At 41.4% G+C, this 23,832-nt stretch overlaps 1 protein-coding gene across 9 annotated transcripts in view; it reads right to left on the bottom strand.

Moving 5' to 3' along the window:
• Positions 1–23,832, bottom strand: part of nrxn3b (neurexin 3b) — a 395,380-nt gene that overhangs the window by 42,206 nt on the left and 329,342 nt on the right. For 7 of the 9 annotated variants that reach the window (XM_017302192.1, XM_017302191.1, XM_017302190.1 and 4 more), the window contains 3 exons: positions 15,267–15,438; positions 4,904–4,993; positions 2,455–2,765 (listed from right to left, as the gene is read on the bottom strand). In XM_017302192.1, the coding sequence (XP_017157681.1) occupies positions 2,455–2,765; positions 4,904–4,993; positions 15,267–15,438 (573 nt within the window). The remainder of the gene's footprint in view (positions 1–2,454; positions 2,766–4,903; positions 4,994–15,266; positions 15,439–23,832) is intronic. The other 2 variants (XM_017302188.1, XM_017302189.1) reach the window with 1 other exon arrangement.

The raw sequence follows: 23,832 nt of genomic DNA, 5'->3' as shown, positions 1-23,832 counted from the left end.
CACACACACACACACACACACACACACACACACACACACCCCCACACACACACACACACACACTTTAGTCCACTCAGGCACCCCGGCTTCGGAAACAGCTGCTCATGTGCTCGAGTCCAGTACCGCGACAGGGGCCTATAGCTCTTTCCAGCACCGCAGTACATCACTAATGATAGCTCAACTCCCTAAACTCCCCTATACTACCCAGACGGGTGGGGGAAATCTGCCAAACGGGTACAGGTCCCCTCCTTACACCACGGTGTCTGACAGCCGGCTGGGGAACTGTAAAATTAAAGGCCTCGGCAAATGAAATACTGCGACGCGGCAACGTGAATCAAAGCCAGGCCTGTCACGGTGGCTGGTGGAAGAAGAATGACCAAGTCGTGTTCTCAGAAGGAATACAAAAATAAAATGGAAAGTTGGAGAGGGCAGGCAACTACATTGTTATTGTTGAGTTACCAAGGAGCATTGTCTGGCGTCTAATGGAGGCATTACGGATATCGACGGGAGAGGTATTTGCTCGTTTCACCTTGAAAAGTCGAGCGCGTTGTCAAAAAGGTCTTTCCGAGGAAGAACTTTATTGACTTCACTTGATATTAATATTTGCCTGAGACAACACAAGGCTTCTTCTTTATGATGTGACCTTGCTGTTACTGCCAGAGACGGTAATGTATCTCGGCTAAGTCATCATCGCTGACTCATGGAGGGGAAGGAAACGGATTGCTTTGTTTCTGTCGCGCATCTTTCTGTCTTCACTTCGACTTCGGCCTGGCATTTTGCACAGCCACTCCCGTGCAGAGGAAGAAGTGCCAGCACTGACATGGAGGGTCATCATGACTACGTAGCAGACAATCTGATGCCGAGGTGCAGAAGGAGATAACAGTGGTCTGTCATCCACAACAGCCAAACCTCCCCTCCACAACAGCCACGTCTCACTCATGAGGGAGAGTTATTGCTTTAATATAGACAATGAAGGGTTCAATTTGTGCTCCGGGTGTCAAAGGACTGCTGGGCGTGATTGCTTTCTTGGCACGGCTGTGACATTCATTGGCTCGGACTCGGAGCGTATTGGAGGAAGCCCTCTCTCTCAGTCCTGAAACGCGTTGCATGACAGATAAGAGGTGGAGGAGAAGGGAGATTGGTGGATGGGGAAGCAGAAAAGGCACGGCTCGTCGAACAGCAGCACTTCGATCCCTGGCAGAATGAGAAATACAGTGTCCTGACCTTGGCTGATCAAGCAGAGGGGGGAAAAAAAAAAGGAAGGGCAGACGTAATCCAAACCGCGGTCCGTTCCAAAACCACATTAAATAGTAAAGAGAAGGGAATGGTTCTCGTGTTTACACTTTGGGGCATTTTTAAACCTTTAAGCGAGAACTGAAACTCCATCTGTTCGAATTGTTGCTTTTTTCCACAAAACACTAAAGTTGTTTTTTATTTTGTAAGAATCCTATTTGAAAGGAAACCAGTGCCTACTGCACAGGATATTTATGTTGTTGGCTTTGGAACATTGCTAAACAGAAAAGGTTAAGATAATACCATTTATATATGAGCGGTTTTTATTAGTACTGTCAATCAATTAAAAAATTTTATCAGATGAATCACACTCAAGCACCGTGATTAATCACGACTATGCTTAACTTTGTAAGCTTGAAATGTTAAAGAAAATATTTAAGAAATGTCTTAATTTCTCAAACTCAACATCTCAGTTTTCAAGATTTTTATAGTTGGGAAGCTTTAAAAGAAGTTATTTTGCTTCAAACATAATTTAGAAATGTTAACTATAGGCTAGCTGTGGTTTGGTGGAAGAATAATTTGTCGTTGCTGCTACCTTGGTTTCATCTAAAAGTTCAACAAGATGTTATTATTTTTAAAGAATTTCTTTGGTACTAGTGGACTTTATTTGACAACAATTTAAGGGAAAGGATGAAAGATAAGTGGCTAAGGAGCTGAGGACGGGATTTGACATCTGGACACATCAACGTCTACAGTGTCTGCTCTAACCATCGTGTTTTTTTTAAAAGCAAAATTTACCGCTGAGCATACAACTTTTCACTTGTGTTTGTGGCTCTGCATTGTTGACCGCAGTACAAGGCCATGTAACGTGCTGATTTGATTTCAGGTAACCCACTGCGGGAGAAAGACTGTTAGGTCAAAATAGGTGATGCAATTAATCTGCATTACTAATATTAACACGTTAACGTCGACAACTTTAGTTTTAATGCAACATACATTTGCATATTTCTACACATCAATTTCTTCTGTTGATGTCCAGCCTGGATTTTGAACGCATCTTCTTTCCACTCTAACAACCACCGTTGTCAGGGAAGAGTGTATAGGCTGCTGCAGCTTCCACACATGCTAGCGTTAGCCACACGCCCTCAGCCGAAAATCACTTGGGAACCGATTTATGTACACCTCACCACGTACACCTTCATTAGTCCCAAAGATCTGTACCTGAATAGACGGTGGCGAGCGCTGTTTGCGGGTGGTTGTAGTGGACAGCGTGGTGGTGGTCTCAATGAAGGTGGTGGACATCTCCGGAGGCATCGAAGTGGTGGTGCGTGTCGCGCCACGGCTGGTGGGCACGTCTCCCACGAGCCGCACGCTCCCGTTCACCTTGATGTTAGGGTGGCCCTCAGCGGCCATGTTGAGAACCTTGAGGCCGTTGTAGTAGAGGCCGGAGAGCTGGCCTTGGTAGGGCCGCTTTCGGTCGTTTCCTCCGATAGAAATAGTGGCCTGGGTGTTGAAGATTGTCAGCTGCCGGCCTGGGACAGGAAGAAGAGCAAAATGGTGAAGAGGCAAACAAGAAAGGTATCTAGTGCAAGACATAAAGGCACCTGTCACTTTGCCCCTTCGCCAGTTTGTACATTTTTAGATTTGGTCGTCGTACACCAAACATTTTCAAGTACAAAACTCAACTACAAGATGTTTCGTAACAACAACATGGTAGTTCAACATCAAGAAGATTTAGTGAAGTAAGTCCGTTTGTATATTTGTCTTTAGTTACGCAATAAATAGCATGCATGATATGGTTTGTCTGGGGGTAAAAACTTATTATATTTGGTTTGTACGGTCAATAGAATCAAACAAGAATCCACATCTCAGTCGATTAAAAAAAGAAGTTTCAAAAATAACATATAAACATATATAATGATCAGAATACTAATTTACAAGGAAGAAATTAACTACTACACACCTTAAGACAGACCTGGGCAAAGTAGCTTTTGGGTTTGAATTGGAAATAGGAAGGAACTTTAATAGTAACGGTTGGGTACAAAGTTGGCGATAGAGCAATTTGACAAAGAGCCCACAAAGGTTGTTTCAGTAAACAACAGAAATTACCTCTAAGTGCAACATTTGTACATGATTTACAGTGATACAAAAAAAATGCTTTTGTAAAGCAATGTATTGTTTCAGTTTGCAAATAAATTAGGTTCTAAATGATGAGAAAGAACTGCACATTTACTCAAAGCAAGTAGCAGAGTTAAATAACCACTAAATAACCTACGATACTATAAACACATTTAAATGGAGAACATGCAAATTTGAAAGTAACATCTAAAAAAATGAGCTGGAAAGTTTACTCTATGGATAATATATTCCCGACTAAACGCTGGACTTTGTGCAGGGAAATGATGAATAAATACACACACGGGCTTTGGCGTGTTATAAAGACAAAATGAGTCCTAATGTGCCGTGCGAATTTGATTAGACGACGGCTAAATATTACAGTCAAAACACACTGCTCATGCATTAATTATGAAATTGAAATGCATGGAACTTCCACAAAACAAGAATCATAATTACATTTCTCATTTGTGCAATTTACAAACTAGCAACACTGCAAGCTTTGTTCCACTGTGTTTGCTATACAGCACAGAACACATTAGGTATGGAGGGAGACGGGGCGTGGTGGGTGGAGGTGGGGGGTGGCGTTCATATCACAGAAAATGAAATAACACGTGTGGAGCCATGCATGCAGCAGTAATGGGATATTTTCTTTTTTCTTTTTTGTCTCCCAAAACCTGTCAGTGTTTTTAGCGGTTGTTAAAGGGACTTTATGAAAAGGTTAAGACGTTTATGTGCTGTGAATTTTAAAAAGGCAGTTTATAGTGGCATTACGTAGCGCGAGAAGGTCGTGTTATGGTGGTGGAGGGGGGGAGGAGAGCGGGCTCCCTCGACATCCGCCCACACGTGTGTGTGTGTGTGTGTGTGTGTGTGCGTGTGTATGTGTGTGTTTAAGACAGACCGGCTTCGATAATCCAAGCGATTAATAAGCGTGGCTCTGTCGGGCGGCGGCGCACCTTGGCGCTCGCGCAGTGACACTCCGCCGTCAGAAAGCCTCCAATTATCTTTCCATCATCAAAACAGGTTGGATTTCCATTTCGTGTGATAAGTACACCAAGATAAATTGCAGCAGAGAGGAGCCCCACCCCTCACACACACTCCTGTTATTAGGGAAGTTTTCAGAGGGGGGGGGGGATATGCCAGCTGATTAGTTTGTTCTCAAACACTGTGGAGGTTTTGAGTTAGAGGAGGTAGAGGAGCCTTTCTCCTCTCCAAACAATCACCCTGCTGTAGCTGCAGAGCTAATGCCTCCTCTCAGTCAAATTCAATGTGAGCAAGAGAGTCTGATCTTTCTGTCGCAGTCCCTTTAACTGGGCACCATGATTGGACAAGATATAAAAACAAAAAAGGTGATGATGGCAAAAAAAAAAACGAGGGGTAAAAAAAAAGAAATAAAAAAAATCACATAAAAATACGATTTATTTTATAGATTTTTTAAGGGGTTTAAGGGATGGTTTTCTCATTCTCGGAGGTTGAAAGGGAGCAAGCCGATGAAATGATTGGAAAAAAAAATAAAAAGAAAGAAAAACATTCTAGAAGTTAAATAAAGGTTTACCTTTCTCCTGAAGCCAATCCTCTACTGGCCGGGTATATTTGAACGGGATTTTCTTATTTGCCATTTGATAGCGCTCAATGTCGCTGTTGCCTTTGGAGTTTGAGAGTTTAACAAACAGCTTGAAACAGTTGGCAACAGACAACAAACATTTATACAGTGGTTTATGATGAGGTTTAGCTGCGTTTAGAATGATTTAGAAAAGCTTTAGGTTTTTTTTTTGCTTTCCACAATTTAGTTGAACTTTAAGCTTTACATTTGTTTAAAACACTCCACATTCAAAGAATTACACATCATATGCATGAAACAAAAGCAGAAAATCACCTGCAGGAAAGAGTAAAAACACAAATACAGCAAACGCATCATAAAATACATGATATCAGATAAATGAAGTACAAACAAAGCTTAACCGGTTTTCTGAGAGGTAAAAACTCGGTTAGTGTGAGCACTAATTCTCCCACTGGACACCATCTGATTTTTTTTTTTTAGATTTCAAGAGGGGCAGCAAACGGTTTTGTGTGACTCGTCGTTTGGACGGATGGAGCTTCGAGAGGAAAGGAGGGCAAAGTTAGGGGAGCAAAGAGGTAATTCTAAGTATGGCAGACCCACTGGGGGTGAAATCCCACAGCGGCACAGATTTCAAGAGGACAATGCATACAAATGAGATCATTACTGACTTAGTGGGAGGTCTTTTGGGGTAAAGAATAAAAAAAAAAGTTTTTAAAAAAAATGCTGCCATACTTGCTTCTCTCGAGAGCACAGCTAACATGTTCCAAGTATTTATAGCCCCTTACATTTTTTCACACTTTTCCGACGTTCCGACCACACACCCTGAAATGTATCCCAGTGGGATTGTGGAAGAGGGGCATAATAGTGAATCAATTGAAAAGGACGCATGGCTTTCAATAGCTTTTAAAAGTAAACTCTGAAAAGTGTGGCATGCATGTGTTTTCAGCCTCATCTGATGGTAACAAGATTCCCAGTGTTGAAAGAAAGACGTTGAAGGTCTGTTTGGAGTTTGGAACAAGCATTGTACCTTAATCAGACGAGACCACAATGAAAAGTTTTTCACCTACATGCAAAGCAACGTGTAGCAAACAACTTAAACTGTACATCATCATGGTGGCAGCATCATGACGGGGGGACTGAGGGCTCTTAACCACTACAAAAAAAAAAAAAGAAAAACACTTTAGTCCTGTTTTTGAAAGAATACATTTTCTTGAACATCCTGGATTTATCCAAAGTTATGAAAAAAATATAAAGTTTGTAACCTAATGACAAAGAAACACAAAACAGTCCACTTTTGCCTTTTTGCTATCTTTAAATTAGTATTTTTACAATTGAACTGCTCGATATTACTTTTGATTAAAGGGACAGTATCATGTATACTCCACATGGTGCCATTTTATATAACAATCTATTAACTGTGTTTCCTCCATTTGTTATAAAAAAAGCAGCATACATCAAATATGACTAAAGAGAAATTTGACTTTGTAATTTGGTGCCTTAAAATTGGGCTTCTGTCTCTTTAAGAAGCTCCTGCCTTCAGCACGTCGTCACAACAATGCTCCTCCTTCAGGCCGTTTACAACCATTCTTAGGAGCTTTGAACTGAGAAGTAGTTTGTATGATGAGCTCAGCAGATTCGCAGTTCCACCAGGTGTCTGCTAATTGCTGCTGGCTAGTCTGAAGGAGCTTCATGGACATAGGCAGAGCTTTGTGATAGTAAGTGTTAAGGCATCTCAAATGGTTGCCATGGGAGATTCAAACATGCATTAAACAATCAAAGCAACACTCCAGGTGTGTTTTGGATGAGGGAATTATAATATGATATACAGCTCACAAAAATTAATGCTACATAATCTCTCCTCTTTAAAAAAACAAAAAGTAATATATACCCAACAAAAGGGCAATAAGGGCCAGACTTTAAGCCTATTATACAGATTCCCAATAAAACAAAATAAAACACTAAAGTTTGTAGTTGTAACATGAGAACTGCTACAAACATAAAGGGTTACGATAAGTTGATTATAAATATAACAAACCACCTTTTGGAGAGAAAGTGGTGAGTGAGAACTTTGTAGTATTTCTGGCGCAACACCTTCCCCCACTTCGTGTGCCACGTTTTGTTTGACAATGGCGGTCTGTCGGGAGCGGAGGATTGAGACGTGGAAGTCTGTCTTCAAACGACACAAAGAGCCCGCAAAGAATTACAGATGACAGCATGACGTCAGCCAGTAACCCGGCGAGACGGAAAAAAAAAAAGGAACGGAAACCCTTCATGGTATATTAACGTGGTTTCATAACTGCGCAAATGTGCAGCGTGCGGTGTTGTCTCAAGTGATTTAGGCGGTGAATGTTAACTTTACGTGAGCGTGTGGGGAGGGAGCCGCCTGATTGGACGCATATCGTATTCTGCTTGTCCTCACACCCACCCGGTGCGCAGTTCAGATATTTGCCTTCATTACAATAAATTACACCGGGCTGGGAACGCAACACAATCACACAAAGCCGCAGCGTTCCTTCCTACCTGCCTTTCTTTCTTTTTTTTTTTTTTAATATTCAGAGGAAAATCTAGCCAAGTGCTCCGTTTATATCCAGCTGGGAAGGAGCGTGATTATGGCTGTGAGGGAGCTCAGGGAGCTAAAGGACTGTGTCAGTAGTATGCCAGCAGGTTAATCAGCTACGCGCAGGACTCCCTCCTCCTCCCTTTGATCTCAGGCAGGTTTCAGGTGGCAGCCAAATACATTCTCCTCTGGACAAGGGCCACAGAGGAAGCCATTATGGTTGGAAGTGAAACCAGAGGACGAACGGGAAAGTTGGGATATTAATGCAGCAGAGTTTTCATTTTTTTTCTTCTCTCTCTCTTTCTCTCTCTGTTTTTAGCTACTTGAAAGTGTCCTCTGAACCCCGAACCGGAGAGAAGAATCCATGAGCTCGTTGCGGATTGCTAATGGCAACAGTCCCAGTTACAGCTCTCGGACTGTTCCAGGTGATTAATGAGGTTGACGGATCTTCGGTAATGAATACAACACAAGCTAATTGTCCACCTAATGAGAAAAATCTCTATAGTTTGTCAATTTGATATTCAGTTTTCCAGAGGTGACTCCGCACTGCATAACCTTGCCAATAAAGGTTTATTGTTGATCATAAAAATCTGTCTGCTTTTCAGACTTTATCGTTTTGTGGTCAGATTGTTCTTTAACATTCAAAGATGGTGAATAAGAGACAACAAAATGAGCTCACTATTACCTTGTACTGAATGGGAAGTATTATGTGTATTCCAGCCACAATGTGCCATTTTATAGCATAATCAAGTCACTGTGTTACATTCAGTTGGAAAAATGCTGTATATATGTATCAAATGTGCCTTTAAAGAAATGTTACTTTCAAATTGGGTCTCTGTCTCTTTAAAAACTCCTGCTCTTCCTGAAACTCCACCTTCAGGAAGCCATCACAACATGGCTCCTCTATTAACTCTTTCCTTACGTTTTTACTGTGAAGCAGCTTGTATAATGAGCTCAGCTGATGTGCAGTTCCACCAGGTGTTTGCTAATTGTTGCTGGCTAGTCTCAAGGAGCCAAGTCTGATGTAAAAGAAGATCTTTGATTTAACGGTGAAGCATTTTGCTATATTTCTATTCTAATCAGGACCAGCTTCAATTATTAGGTCGAAACCTTCATTTCTAGTCATGTTTATTAGCTCACACCCAGGCTGTCGCTAAAATAACACCCATATGCAACATTTCCTCTCGTCGCAACTTGTTTTTCTTTTTTCTTTTTTATTTCAACAGCGACATATGTGCAAAAGATTAATTAGAAATGTGCTCTTTTCCACAGCGACGTAGTATCTCACCGTGCATATGCTCGAACTGAGCTAACCTTTTTAATCCTCTAATAACCTATTTCCCTTATGTTTAATAAGATTTATGTACATAAACACTCTGCTTGCACCTATTTCCACCCTCCTGCATGCCTTCACCATTTTATTTTCTCCAAGCCAAAACAATGTTTAGCTTTTTTTTTTTCTCTCTTTTTTTATTCCTGTCGGTGGCAGCCATTCAGTCAGCACAAACACTGGCAGGGCGACAGTCATCTGCTGATTTGCTGCTTCGTTCTACTCAGTTTGTTTGCCAGACTGATCTCAGCAGGGCTCCATCACGGGGGCCAGAGCCGAGAGCACATCAGAACAGTGAAAATGTCTACAGTGACAGGCTCCTGGAATTTTTTATTTTTTTAATTCTTTTTTTAAGGGAGGAGGGGAACGTTGAGTGTATTTAATACTGTCCCAAAACAGGCTCAAATCTGCAGCTAGCCGCTGTTTATGAATACCCATCGTCACCTAGTTCTTTATAATCTACACCGGACTTTCACCGCTGGCGCTCTCTCTCTCTCTCTCTCTCTCTCTCTCTCTCTCTCTCTCTCTCTCTCTCTCTTTCACTCACTGTCCTCATCCTCAGGTCATTCATTCTCGTTCTTTTCTTCTCATCCAGTCGTATTCCGCTCCTTCATTTTCTCCCTCTCCGTGTCTCAGCAATCAGCCCGGCGCACTCATCTCGGGTGATATAAGCCTCTTCAACTGTCATCCATCTACTTTTTTCCTCATTCACAAATGCATTTCTCTCCATCAGTTCACACGCGTCTGCTTTTTCTGCCCTACGCCAACGAATGTTTTCTACTTTATCAAAACATGTTTTTTTGTGTGTGTTTGTTTGTTTTGGTTTCCACTCCGGTGAAAAGGGCACAAAAGCAGGGAGTGTATTCATCATTTATCAGGTCATCTTCCGATGATGTTGCAGGAATAAATTAGTCAGGCAGAGCTCAGAGCAAAAAGAATCAAAAGATGGTGTTTCAGATAGGGCTAACTGCGTTTGGCCCACAGACACACTGGGATTTGTCTCGCTCATGAGGAATTGTTCATTTTTCTCCATAACTGTGATTCTAGAAAAAAAAAAGAAGATCATCTGATGTCTGTGTCAGGTTGTAGAATCGTACATCCGTATGTGTTTTAAAATGAAAGCGGGATTGTTGCTGCTACGGCTAACTGGCTAGCGTGCGCCACAAGAGATGAAACGCTTGCACGCACACACACACGCACACACGCAGAAAGACGTAGCTTCCCTCAGGCACTGACTGAGTAGTTAGGCTAATGGCCATTCATCTGAGACAATGCGTGAACCGCAGCCAGCTCAAGGCAAAAGGGCGATGTGCAATTTCTGCCCGGTTGGATCTTGTAATTCTTTGATTCAAAGATTCAAACTCGTGCACAAAAAAAATAAACGTAAAAAAAAAAAAAATCGAGACCGTGTAATCAAAGAGTACAGCGATTCTGAATGTTATATAAGGAAATTGGAGCCCTCTCACTAAACAAAAGGCGAGCCCCTGCAGGAATGTGGGCTGTCACACAAGTACACGGGACTGCAGGAGAGATGCGAAACCCGTGATGAGCTGCGACTGGAAGGAGGAGGAGAAACACGGATGGAGGAAAAAGAAAAGAGGAAAAAAGAACAGAGATCTGAGAGGTCTCCGACAGAGGGGGGGAGAATAATTAGAGAAAAGGAAGAGACAAAGCAGTCAACACTCGCGCAAATCCAACGCCCACACGCAAACGCGCACGCATAAGCCCCCCTCTCCTCCCGAAAGCCTGACGGAAACGTTCCTGTATGGGATCAGAGTGGAGGATATTGTGCGGATGAGCGGCGCTGCTGAGGACTCTGATTTCTTAATACAAACAGCATTAAAGGGTTCTATTTTTATGTTGGGAAACCGCTGGGTGAATGTCAGCCTGCGTTCGGCTGCGCTAATAAAATCTTGATATCTCGGGAGCGCAGATGGCTCAACATCAACAATGTGAATATTAGTATCCTGTCGTGTTTTCCATCAAATAAAATAAGGCTAAAATAGACGTTTTATTCCCCAGCAATTAAATTTAGACGCTAAATTCACACCAGATCTTGGCAACGACTCCGAGTAATCGACTGATACAAACAAATCAGTCCACAAAGGAAGTTTTGAGCAAGAAGATACGATACAATACGGAATGAGTATTGATTGATTATTTGATCCAATGGTGGCCTGTTAAACGGTTTCTCTTTACCAAAGAGTTGTATATTGTTATGATTGATGAAAGTAAAAAAAAAAAAAAGTTATGCTGTTGCCACATTTTCTAGACTTCTGAACGTTGTGGTGAGAGTCATTGGACTGTTAGGTGGAAAGAAAAATAATTTCACCGCCTCTTGAGATTTCTGACAGTAAGACTTGAAATAATGAGCAAAAGTTTTCCAAGAGATTCAGAAAGACCCAGAAATATCAGCTACAATTTTCCCCATGAAAATAAGTAATTCACTCAAATGAAATCTCCTTGCAATTTCAATAGGATCCCCTTATAATTATTTTAGAGCAGGGTGTCAATCTCGTTTTCATTTTGGGCCAAATCAAAATTCTGAATGTTCTTAAAGGGCCGGTGTTTTGAGAAGATCCATTTAACAGCAAAAATAGCAAATAGCTGTTTTTTTTCCAGCATTCAATAAATGTTTCTTACAACTAAATAATATTGAACAGCTGTTCACACTGATCAGTCCCTCCAGGATATTGTGGTTGTTTTTACAGTTTTGTAAAAATCAAAAGAAGAGATTTTTTAGAATTATTTGTGAGGAATTTTTACGATATTTGCGCTACCGTATGATGTTAATTGTGACTTTTTATTAACCGCCGTAGTGGTCATGGACTATAAAGTGACATCAAGAAAGGCTGATGTCACTGAAATCCAGTGTTTTTGGCCAATTTTGAGAAAAATTTGCAGTAAAACTCAGAAAAAAATGTCGATTTGCATAAATTTTGTGGATTTGTGAAAAACCAGAGGGCCAGAAAAAAAGGTCACGTGGATCAGATTTGGCCCCCGGGACTTGAGTTTGACAAATGTGTTTTAGAGCAAAATATGCCCTGGTACAAGTAGGCAAATAGCTTCTTCACGTAAGAAAGCTAGTAAAAATAACAAAAAAAACACAAAATCCTTTATGTACACTCACTGCGCAACACTCCACTGCTGAAGAAAATGCATGTTTAGGCTTTGCTGATGAATATTTTGCTTTAGACAGTGAAATATTGGGAGGGCCTCGTCAGATCAGCTGAACTCGTTGGGCGTCACTCCACACACCACGTTCAAAGGAAGAATAGTTTTACAAAATCACCCCAAAAAACACCAAAGGCTTGCAGGTAGAAGCATCACGGTGGAGTCTGATTTATAGCATTTGGTCCTGGAAACTTCATATTACTGAAAGGAGGAGGATGTTCTTGATAAAAGTCTAAAGAGAAAACAAGTATGGATTTCCAAATGAGACAATTTGAGTGGTATTATGGGTCAAATTCACACCAGAGTAATGTTTGTGGCCTGTTTCTCCATGCACATGTCTTTAAGTACGTTCACTATCTATTTTCTGTCATTCCAGTTTCTTTCCCCAGATAAAATGATATCATGAACTATTTTTACTTGGCTTGAATGTGTAGATTACCGAAGTGTGATGAGAATGTTATATTTCTATCATTTTCTAACAAAAAAGATAGAAATATATTCAGTAAAAGACAATTTTTATATCCAAAGCACTTGTTAACCTTTCTTGTTTTATTCTTGAGAAATGTTTCGTGTTTTTGCTGCTATCCCTACTCATCGGTTGGCCTGCTGAACACCAACTTTAGCTAATAAACTTTGCTTTTTTATAATCTACTAGACGTTCAATCTTCACTTTATTGCATTTGCTGTCTTCGCTCGGTCTTGACAGTGTTTAAGTGATTCCATCTATTTTTTCATAAAGCTGATGTTCCCAATTTGTCAACGCTGCACCTGTTGTCAAAACTTGAACGCCTGTTTCTCTCTGAACTGCTGACTTACTAATGAAAATAGAAGCTAAGGCGTATAAAAGCTCTCAGACCGTCATATCAGGCACAGCAGGGAAATAAATCTAACGTACAGTAAATATCTTATCGAGCTTATTTGCAACCATTGTTCAAACTTTTAGAAATGTATCACCTAAGCTGTGTATACCGAACTGCAGTAGGCGTAAATATGCTTTTAACATACTTCCTCTGTCGCGTTAGAATAATTTGTCACCGTAATCTTGGTCCTGGCAGCACTCCTGCAAACTACATCAGCAAAAATTTTAAAACTCATCTTTATTTATTACCTGTGGTTATAATCAAAAATAAGTTGCATGGCAAAAAAAAAGCTACATTTCTTAACTTGGCTTTTTTTTTGTTACCCCAATGTGTCGTTTTTGTAGAGAAGAAAAGTTCTTTGTTTTTATACTGTATATTTGTACATATTCGCAAAACTGATTCATATCTGCTAACTGATGCAATTGTCCCAGATCCTGGCTTTAAAAATTCATTTAATGAAATATAAATGATTGTTATTTGGATGTTTCTAAACAAAATGTGAACTTAACAAAGTTATAAAAACAAAATGATACCAAGGAAGTTAAAGAAAAGTTTGATTAAATCAGAATGTTGTTGACTCGAACCCATCTTTTGCAGAATCCACAATGTTGGCACAAAAAGTAAAATTTTCACCCCTATACTTGTATACTGGAGCATTTTGGCCGCTATTCCTGTTGAGCAAAGCATTAGGAGTTAGAGAAAGCATGAGCCTGGACTCTAATATGCAATTACTCACAAGATGTGGGGTGAAGACTTTTATAGGGCAGAAAAAGGGAAGGGCACTGAGGGTTCCTGCAGCTTTATTACCAACTCTTAGGATGGGTGCAGAAGTCAACTGCAACACTTTTGATTGCCTGAATACAACAACTAGTAGACAGAAATGAGATCTTCATAACGTCCGGGGGTAAAAAAAAAATCCCCGATTGGCTAATGATAGTAAAATTTGGTGTGAATAAGACTGACATGACACTGTCATAAACATGAAGGAGTCTTTATGAATGTCTATGACTGTTGTCATGAAGTGTCATTCGGTAAATAATGACACTTTTAATGCAAAGTTGCTGTAAAAGTTGCATTAAACGTCCATTAAAAGTTCCAACTTTGTATTAAAGTGTCATTATTTACAAAAGTACTTGGTGTTAATTTTTGTTTAAAATAGGTAAAGAAAAGTCTTTTGACCTTCCAGTAAATGTGCTTCAGTAAAATGTTGAAAACAAAAACCACTCAATAATACCACCAGCACGCTTCTATAAATCTAATTTGTTGATGTTACTTTTTGACTCCACAATGCATTGGTTTGTTTCATCGTTTTGCCCCATTACTCAGGCTGGAATGGAGTTATGAAACCTGTCTGAAGTCATCTGGTCAACTAAAAGCGAAAAACAGCCAAAAGCAAAAAGAAAGCCCGAGACAGAAGAAATTAGCGTCACCTGCGCTGGCTCTGAACCAAACCACCCGGCATGCCAGGTTGCACCAAGAAAGGAAGCAGTTCTGGTGAAGACGTGCTACTGGGAGCATCATGTGGGGGCTAAAGTGGTCAACTCAGATCTGGTGTCTTTTCAGAAGTCTGCGGTTTTTCTGTTTGATTTTGACCGAGTGTGCACCTGATATATCTCAGTTCATGACTGCACCCTTCCTTGGTAGAACAACACAACCAAAGCAACCGCAATCTTGCTTTTACACCACTATTTTACCAAGATAGTCAAGGAAGTTCGTGCCACCTTATATCATGCCATCTAAATTGGAGAACATGAAAGAAGCAAACACTGTAGCTTTCTGAAAGTTGGGTGACTTCCAAGACAGAAATTGAGGAGAGCCGGTCCAATTTACCAGACTTGAGTAGAAGCAGGAAGAGATTATTCTTCTCATCCTTCCACTCTGTCAGTCTCTCCTCACTTGGAGAGCAGCACACAGGTATCTGCTACAGAGAAGCAGAGTTCCCAGACCTCCAAACGGAGCGGGTTCTGTTTGATGAGCCTATTTGTATTCTGCCGCCGTGCCGCTTCTGCTGACCTGGGAATGAGAGATACAGGGAGGCAGCGGTGTTATCTGGCCAACAGGCCACCCTAGGTTCTCTGCCTCCTTCTCGCTTCTCCATCGACCAAAATGCCTCTCGGTGCCTTTGAATCCCTGTTTTCGTAATGAGCTGGCCAAATGGTGCACAGTCAATGCCTCTTGGAAGACAAAGGATCCTGGCTCATAGTGTTCCCACCCCCATTGACTCAGGTATGGTAGCGTGAAAGGACTGATGTATTTTGAGTCGTAGTTTGCCAAACAAGCATTTCGTGACCGCTTGCCTCCCGGCCTGTCAACTCAAACGCTGACTGCCCTTGAAAATAAAATAAAAAAAAAATAGATGGCGTCCAGTGATTCTTAGGCTGTATAGAACTATCACTTTTATGTTACGAGACAAATGATAAACGATGCTGGCTGTACCTGAGGGAAAGTGCTCGTTGACTGGCCAGTTGTCCACTTGCAAGGTCGCGTTGCCCCCGTTCCTTGTGAATCGGACCAAATGGTACTTGCCGTCGTTTACCTCTGTGTTTGACTCCTTGACGCTTATGTCCACTGTCCCGATGTTAAACGTCACGCCGATTTTGCCTTGTTCCTGAAAGAGACACACACAAATAAAGACTGAATCGCTTCTCGAGCTTTTTATAACAAGTGCTCCCTTTATTGAAAACCAAGGTTTCTGGGAAACACTGACAGAAATTTCAAAAAGAAACACAATACAAGTTGAACGTTTCTATTTTTTTCACTATTTGCTTTATTCAAGCATACGGTTTTATTTTAAGTTCCTTTTTCCCCCCCACACACAAATCACACTTTTCAAAATTCTATGTAACACTGACAGAAATGTAAAAAAATAATATAACAAAAGTTGGAATTTTTTACTTTTTATCACAATTTGCTTGATTGAAGGACATGGTTTTATTTTTAGTTTCTTTTGTCCCCACACAGAAATCGAGCTTTTAAAAATTCCAAGTCAGAAACAAAAAGAGTGTTTTTGTCCATGTCTATAGTCACGAGTTTGCTGTAAAGCATTTTGATGTAGCCTGTTAAAAAGTGCTGCAAAAATAAAATTGTCATTAATAAATACTTTTACACACATTGTAAAATAAAACTACTGTTTGTGAAAAAGTTCCTTAGTGTTTGAATCCATAAAATACAAAAAGCTACACATTTGGCATTGGGTTTGTTGTCATGCCCACATCCTTATTCTGATCTTAGAAGTTAGCTAGTAGCTAGAAGCAACTACATCAAGCCATCCAATTTAATTTCTATTTGAAGTTCTAGACATATTCCTCCCTTAAAGCTCTTCTTTAGAGCCGTTTCCATTGGAAACCAAGACCAGTGTTCTTGAACAACTCATCTTTTTGGCAGTCACTAAGCTTTGTGGTCACTTTGTGTTGAGACCAAATTGTCTTCAGAGTACCACCAGAGACAATCCAAGTACTTAGAGTCCTTGCCACATTAAAACCTGCTAAAACATGTAGCTGAGGCAGCGACAACCAATGTGAAAACAGACCCACGGTTATTCATTTGAGGGAAAACATACCGCCATCACAACTCAATGTTTTCCCAATATGCAATGGTGCTAGAAAAAAGATTATGGAATACGCAATGACATCACATAAGTGTCCTTATTGTTCAAGGACACTGAAAGTGAATGCCTCTGAAGCAGTGGGAAAAAGACACTGGTGGTGTCATTTTAAAACACAAATTCACCTGAGGAGAACACTGTATCCATGTTTCCAGATTTCTATGTGATGACGGACAACAGGGTTATATTTCGTTTGTCATGTAATTTGACATGCTAACAATTTAATATCCGCACAACAGAGACAACATTTCACAGCAATGTGCCCTAGATTACACCATTAGTTCTTGGCAAGCACTGCTAATCCACCCCATTTGCTCCTGCCGCGCCTCTTTAAATCTCCGCTTGGCAGTGTGGTCAGAAAGTCAGGAAGAGAGACATTTGAGACACGCGTTGACTACTTGACCGATGTGATCGATGGTTTGAACTTTCTCCTTTTCTCACTGCTCTGCATTCAAGAAATCCCGTTTTCAATTCCTCTGGGTTTTGGGGTTGTGTTTCTGGCATTATTTGAGATTTTGAGATGCTACTCCGCAGCTCCCAGTTGTGAAGCATCTTATTATCACGGTTATGCATCACAACAACTGCAGGACAGTCGAAAAGTTGCACAGCATCCAACACCGGAGGGAATAATTGTCCAAACATGCAACGACGCCTCAACCAAATACAATGTGAGCAAAAGTCTAAAAAAGAACAAATGTGAACAAATTTAACGGAGCTGCTCCAAGACGCTGCCAGTATCAGCGGAGCAACTGTCGAGTTGTAGAGATGGAGATTTTATTTATTTGCCTTCCATCCATCCTTCCTTCAAATGGATTTTCTGTTTCTTTTTCCTAATTTTTATCATGTCTTTTGCAGATCACAGCATAATGACATTTCCCATTTTGAAGACCAGTAACAAACTGGTGGTGGTTACCACAGTAAAGGATTGTATGCCACAGCAGAATATGTAATAATCCTGTTGGAGAAAATATTTTGTTGCCAATTGATTACTCTTTATTCAGAGTAAAATACAACAAAGCTCTAGAGATGTAGTTTTTATTCATTTTTCTTTATATTTTGAGTCTATATTTTATACAATTTTCTATTTTTCCATTATTCTACCTGCCTCTATGTACCTATTTACCTACCAACATACTTCTACCTGCTCACATTGTGCGACGAGGTGATTAGTCACACAAACCTCCCTACCTACGAATTGATTAGTTTGCATTAGTAAGATATAAAAGAAAGACATTTAAAAAGTACTTTTCATTTAATTGACAGAGTGTCTTTGATCATTTTCATGGCCACTTGCTTCATCCATACAGGCAGGTAAGAACCCTTAAGATCGACCCACAGAATCAAGGCCACCCGAAGCATCAAAGGAGCGGCGGCGCCATGAGGCTCCGACAGACCCAGCGGTGCTTTCCATTACCTAGATGAACTGGTGAATGTCATCAAAAGTCAGCGAGCGAGCCGCACCATCTTTAAAAAAAGAAGACCAACATCAAATGGGCCGCAACTGTCAAGCATCAACTCACAGAGACATTTGAGCCGCATCACGGCCATGTTTTCCACTACATGTATTGTTGCGCAGTAATGAATTAATTACACAGTAAACTAAGTGTAAAAGGCTCAATAAAGCGACTTGGATGAATGCCCGCGGCTGGTGCTAATGGTAAACTGCATGGAGAACCCGAGGACTCTTCATTATACAAGTGTAATGTGATGAAAATAGGCTGCCAGCAGAGATTGTAATGATGAGTAATGCTCCCCGCAGCCTGTCTCTATATGAAACTAGCAGGACAGATGCCTTCTTCAGCCGCCGTCTCCAAAGAAGCCGTACGAAAGCTGTATGCTTTGCTTAGCCCTCGACACTACGAGTTACATCACGCCCGTAAATCACGTCGGCTCTTCCTTGTAAATTTCGGATTCCTCTCCCTTTTCAAACCCCACTAATTTTCACGAGCGTTGCTTTACCGCGACAGCTTCCATCTTCACGGCCGTGTAGGCGGTTACAGGCAAGAGGCTTCAGAGCCCGAGTGAGTGGCGTGCGGCAGGGAAGAGCTGTGTTTTCTGTGTCATTTGTTTTAATCCCCCATAGGGAGTCTTCTCTGTGTAATTACTTTCTTTAGAAGCCGGCAGCGGAGGGACTGCTTCTCATAACGAATCCAAAATGAGGAGGCTTTGAACGGGGAGGCTGGGGGGGAGCGGACACATATTGCTAATTGATCAGCCGAGGCTCTGACCCGGCATGGCTGACTGTTCAGAGTGCGGACCCTGATTATGTTGAGCGGGACCCTAACTGTGTTTGTCAGCGTGACACCGCTAGATGATAAGCTCCGGCGTACAGTGGATGACACATCGCTTAAACATGCTGACCTCCATTAAATGTCACACTCTTCTCATAGAGCAGATGAGCGCTTCATCAGGCCAGCAGATTCCTGACGCGGCTCTGACGGTGGCATTCTCACTCAGAGTAGACAAAAAAAAAAAAAAAGATTTGGAAAGTGAGGAGCAGATTTGTGTTTACCTCCCTTGTGTCAATTCTTTATTCAAGAACTTTTCACAGCATTTAGAGATTCAACACTTTTCAGGCATTTTTAACTTTAGAGTCTCAATTGCATCAAAGCTACTGAGATAAACTTTTATTAAAAAAATGGTTTATTTTAACACATTTCTTAAAACTTTCATCATCTTGTCACAGCACAACATAGGAGAAAATCCGCTGTGGTGTTTCTGTCACCTACAGAAATACACTGATTGGTCAGAGACAACCAATCAGAGCCAGGAGGAGGGTCTTAGCCCTGCCAATCAACCTTGTGTGCATGCTGCTCACACCACGCCCTTTTCACTCTGCTGTGCTACTTCTTCTTCACAGTGAATGCTAAGGCTAGTTAGCATGAACAAGGACGACGGTGGATAAACTCGAGCCTGACTGACAGCACAGAAAATCTCCTCCTGGCTCTGATCGGCACTTTCTGTCTTGTTAGTTTTAGTATTTTCTCTACTGTTTGTTCAATGATTTTATTAATAAATACCAATGTATTTGAAAAAAAATGGTTAAATGCAGTCACCTTACTGATATAAATCACACTTCTTTATCTGACTGGTGTCCTAAAGAAGCATATTTTAAATGGGAATGTTTCTTAAGAGTAATATTTATGTTTGCAGGGCTCTGATGCACAGCCATAAAGAAGCAATTTTATCACAATCGTACCACAAAATATTGTGATAAAACTTTAAGTCCACATCGCCCACCCCTGGGCAGGATACTAGCAAAAAAGACGATCACCTATAAAAGCTTAGACAAAAAAGTGAAACTCGTTTCGAGTTGGGAACTGATTTCTGCTTCTAAGCAAATCTTTTTTAGGCTTAAGAAGACAGGAGCAGTTTTTTCCCTCTTGATGCAAGGCACAGTGCAACATTTTCCCTCTGGGGGGTTTGCAAAGGCATAAAGTTTCTAGAGCAAAACACAGTCAAATTCCCTCTTTCATTTTTAACTTCAAAGTTACAGTTAAAACATCTTTATTTCTTCACCATTACGAGAGACGGGATGAGCTTTTGGTGAGACGGCATCGACAGAGCAGCTCTCCTCGATGCGGTTAATAATGGAAAAGACACGAGAAAGCCATTTCCTAAAAGCAGAGCAGAAGTTAGATGAGTCGAACGCTCCGCTCTGCGCTTCACCTCTTTGTTACTACAGCTATAAATCGGCTCTTAATATAAGCGCTTGTCATTAAAACTCAGACGGACGCATGGCTGGATGCGAGGAAAGCGTGAGCGCAGGCGTGCCGACAAAATGCACATAATCGAAGCATCCCAGACATGACGCCAACAATCTGCTGATGATTTAATGTGAGGTGGATGTTCCGTGCTTTGTTTCGTGGAAGATATTATTAAATCAGCTGGGCCTTACTGGGAAAAACAAACAAGGAAAAAAAAAACATTTGATGGGTGAAGTGCATGTAAAAGCCCACGCAGTATCCTGGTATATCCGCTGTGACCTTCAGAGGATCTGGCAGCCATTGCTCTCCTGTGAAGCCGCATCAAAGCCACGTCGGCGACCCACTAATACCTACAAACAGCAGCAGATTGTCCCGCAGCCAGATTTTAGCGGTTGTTGTAGGATTTCTCTTTTGTCTTTGCTAAGAGACCACGAGCCATTTCCCCTGCTAGTGCTAGACTTGCATGTTTTAATAAACAAAAGGGAAAAAAGAAAAAAAAAAAACATGTTGAGAAGGTGTTATGTCACGATTAAAAGTGCACTTTTTTTGTTTTTTTACGGACATGTAAAGGACAGGCCAGTTATTATACAAAAAAATATATATGAAATATGATTTAGAAGAAATTTGACTTTGTAACTTAACGCCTTGAAATTTGGCCTCTGTCTCTTTAAAAATTCCTGCTTTTTCTGAAACTCCGCCTTCAGGAAGTCATCACAACATGGCTCCACTATTAACCCTTTAGTAACATTTTTACCAGCATTGAAAAGTAGTTCCTATAATGCGCTCAGCAGATGAGCAGTTCCACCAAGTGTTTGCTAATTGCTGCTGGCTAGTCTGAAGGAGCTGAGTGGAGGAGTCGCAGGGAAGAGCTGCTGTGTAATGTGGAATCTCAGAAGCTTGGAAACTGCAGCTGTGAGTGGGAGCTGTGCCTCAAAGGCGGAGCTAGGTCCACCCAGGCGTTTTTCACAGCTGAACGGTTGCCACAGGAGATTCAAGGATTTCTCAAACATGCGTGAAAGAATCAAGGCAACACTCCAGGTATGTTTCTGATGAGGAAACAACATTACAACATGATGTAAAACATCAACATTACATACTACTGCCTCTTTAAAAGATCAGCTGGAATCCCTAATGTTGCCAGAAAACCATGAAACCTAGTTAAACATTAAACACCCAGTTGGAAAAACTGCATCCTGTCTCTCAACAACAGTCAAGCTTGCTTATTTGGCCATTTGGGAAAAACAATTACCAGCCCCTGCTACAGGCGGCGCACAAAAACAGCACCTGTGGTCTAAACGATGGCGCCCCTCCGTCTCGTTTTTCTGTCTTTCTCCGTGTTGACCGGCTTCCTCGCTGCATCTGCCACCGCCACCCACCTGGCTTGCCCACCACAGCACTGCAGCACAGTTTGAGTGACAGATCCAATTACGTTTTTTATTGGCCTGTCGCTCTCAAGGCGGGAAGGCACTTCATTGTCTCCAGAGCAAAAGGGGAAAAATGGCTATTGTTCTGTTAGTGGAAAAGATGATGGCCTCTGTTCTGGCTGTACACAAATGATGCGTGCGGAGCGGCTTCCATGACGCAAAGTCATAAACTGACCCTCTTGTGTCACAAGAGAACACAGAGGCATCCAAACATTCAATCAGCTGCCCTCTTTTCAAAACACTGAACCCTACGGCGCTGAAAATCTCTGCAAATTACTGGTGTGATACGCAAAAAAGCCCTTTGGCTTGGCCTTTAATGTTTATTCGGAAAACGCTAAATCAGTTTCACTGTCGTACAAACGGATCCAGATCGTGTCGACAGAGTTGGATGCGCGCTCGTTCTAAGCTGTACAGTACGTGTAGGCATGATGCGTTTGCAATCAAACGCCGCCGATCGCCCCCACCTCTCTCTCTCTCCAGCTGCAGGTTTGGCACGCAGAGCCCCGCTGCTCCCACGTGCTCCGGCGCACGCTGACATCAGTAATCAGGCCTGCCGCAGTCCAATTCAGGACCGATCAATGCTTCCAACTCACGGAGCGCTGCTGGCAGAGCCACAGAGAGAGAGAGGAAGGAGAGAGGGAGGATCAGCGGCGACGGTGGGCGATCCTGCAGACAGCCATCACAGACCTCAGTGGACAGCTGCTTTACAGAGGACCAGACGCTCCACAATAGGCTCCGTCCCCTCGGCGGCTCACTGAATGGTCATTCTGCTAAGCCACCAGACAGATAAATACTTCTGACAGACATTTCATGGAGGTGAGACGGGCTGAATTGAGTACGCTTAGCTTGGATGCGAAGAAAAACAGTTGACAAAACAATGAGTCCAAGCTATAAAAAGAGTATTAACACACACACTGGGAGGTGTTTGTTCCCCTATAGCAGGGATGTCCAATGTGCGGCCCTTGGGGCCATTTGCGGCCCCAGGAATAGTTCTCTGTGGCCTCCTGCTCCGACTGTAATTCAACAAGCTGGGTACATAAATTCATCCTGCCAGAACATGCGTTTGATGCAAAGAAGAATTTTTTTTTTCACAGACAAATCAAAATGTCTTTAGATTGAAAATGCTTTCTAGAACCATTGAAGGAAACTACAAAAAAACCTCTGAAGAAGACACCGAGCACTAATTTCTTCATGAAATACAAAGAAAAATGTTAGGACCCACAGAAAGTATTCATCTTCTAATAACAGTAGGTTTTTGTTTTGCATCTCCGATGATGTGGAGATGTCCTTTCTACAAAAAGTAGACTCTAGTTTTTTTCCCATTCATATAATGTCTGTTTCATTTATCCCTGAGCATTTAAAAGTTTCAAAATTTGTTGGTTTTACTGTTTTTAATAATAAAAATATCCTCTTTTTCAGTTCTGGAGTATTTTCAAAGTCAGAATGTTGGCCTACATGGTGAAAGGCTCAGATAGATTCTGCCGTATCTTACAGATTTGTATTGTTTTTTGCTTTTTTGTCACATGTACAAGTTTCAGATTAAGAAACAAATATAAACATGAGACAAAGAAACTTGGACTTAATAAAAAATTCAAGTTTTTAAACATTTTGTAGATTTACCAAGGAAAAAGAGCTATCCATACCAATGAGTGCAGTAAAAAAAAGCATCAATCACAGTTTGTTGTAGATAGTGACATCATTTTAAAAGATACAAATAGTCCTTAAATTTGTTTTTTTTCCTCCTTTTGGTAAAAAAATCACTACTTGAAATCAGCATTTTGTTTTTATTCAGATTATTTTCAGCTGATGTTTAAATTGGGTTGATGATTTGTAAAAAAACGCAACAAAAAAGCTCTGCATATGCCAGACACACGATCCTAAAGACGCTCAATGAAAGCACTTTAGAGTCAGACAACACTATCAAAGAGGAAGCTTTCAGCCTACCAAAATAAAATAAATAAATAAAAATATTGCAATCCAATCAAAGCCTGATTGAAATCTGGGTTTAGTTTGCAGCAGAACGGCTCAGCTGGATCCATAAAGAGGCCTGGTTGTGGGGGAACCGAGGAGGTTCGGATTACTCTCCCTTCTTCTCATCTGACATCAGTTCTCAAGTTAGCTTCTGCGGTCAGAGGCCGTCAGACGTGGATCAAGGAAGCTGTGGAAGCAGAATCAATAGAGAGCAGAAGCTAGGACAAATGTGAGACACGGTGGATTGATGGGCCCGGCCTTCGCTGTGCCAAAGCCATTTATCTTGAGTAATTGAC

The sequence above is a fragment of the Poecilia reticulata genome, linkage group LG21, assembly GCF_000633615.1.
Source record: "Poecilia reticulata strain Guanapo linkage group LG21, Guppy_female_1.0+MT, whole genome shotgun sequence".
In the NCBI taxonomy this organism is placed as follows: Eukaryota; Metazoa; Chordata; class Actinopteri; order Cyprinodontiformes; family Poeciliidae; genus Poecilia; species Poecilia reticulata.
The sequence above is the reverse complement of the archived record's forward strand: the minus strand, read 5'-3'. Positions and strand labels throughout refer to the sequence as shown.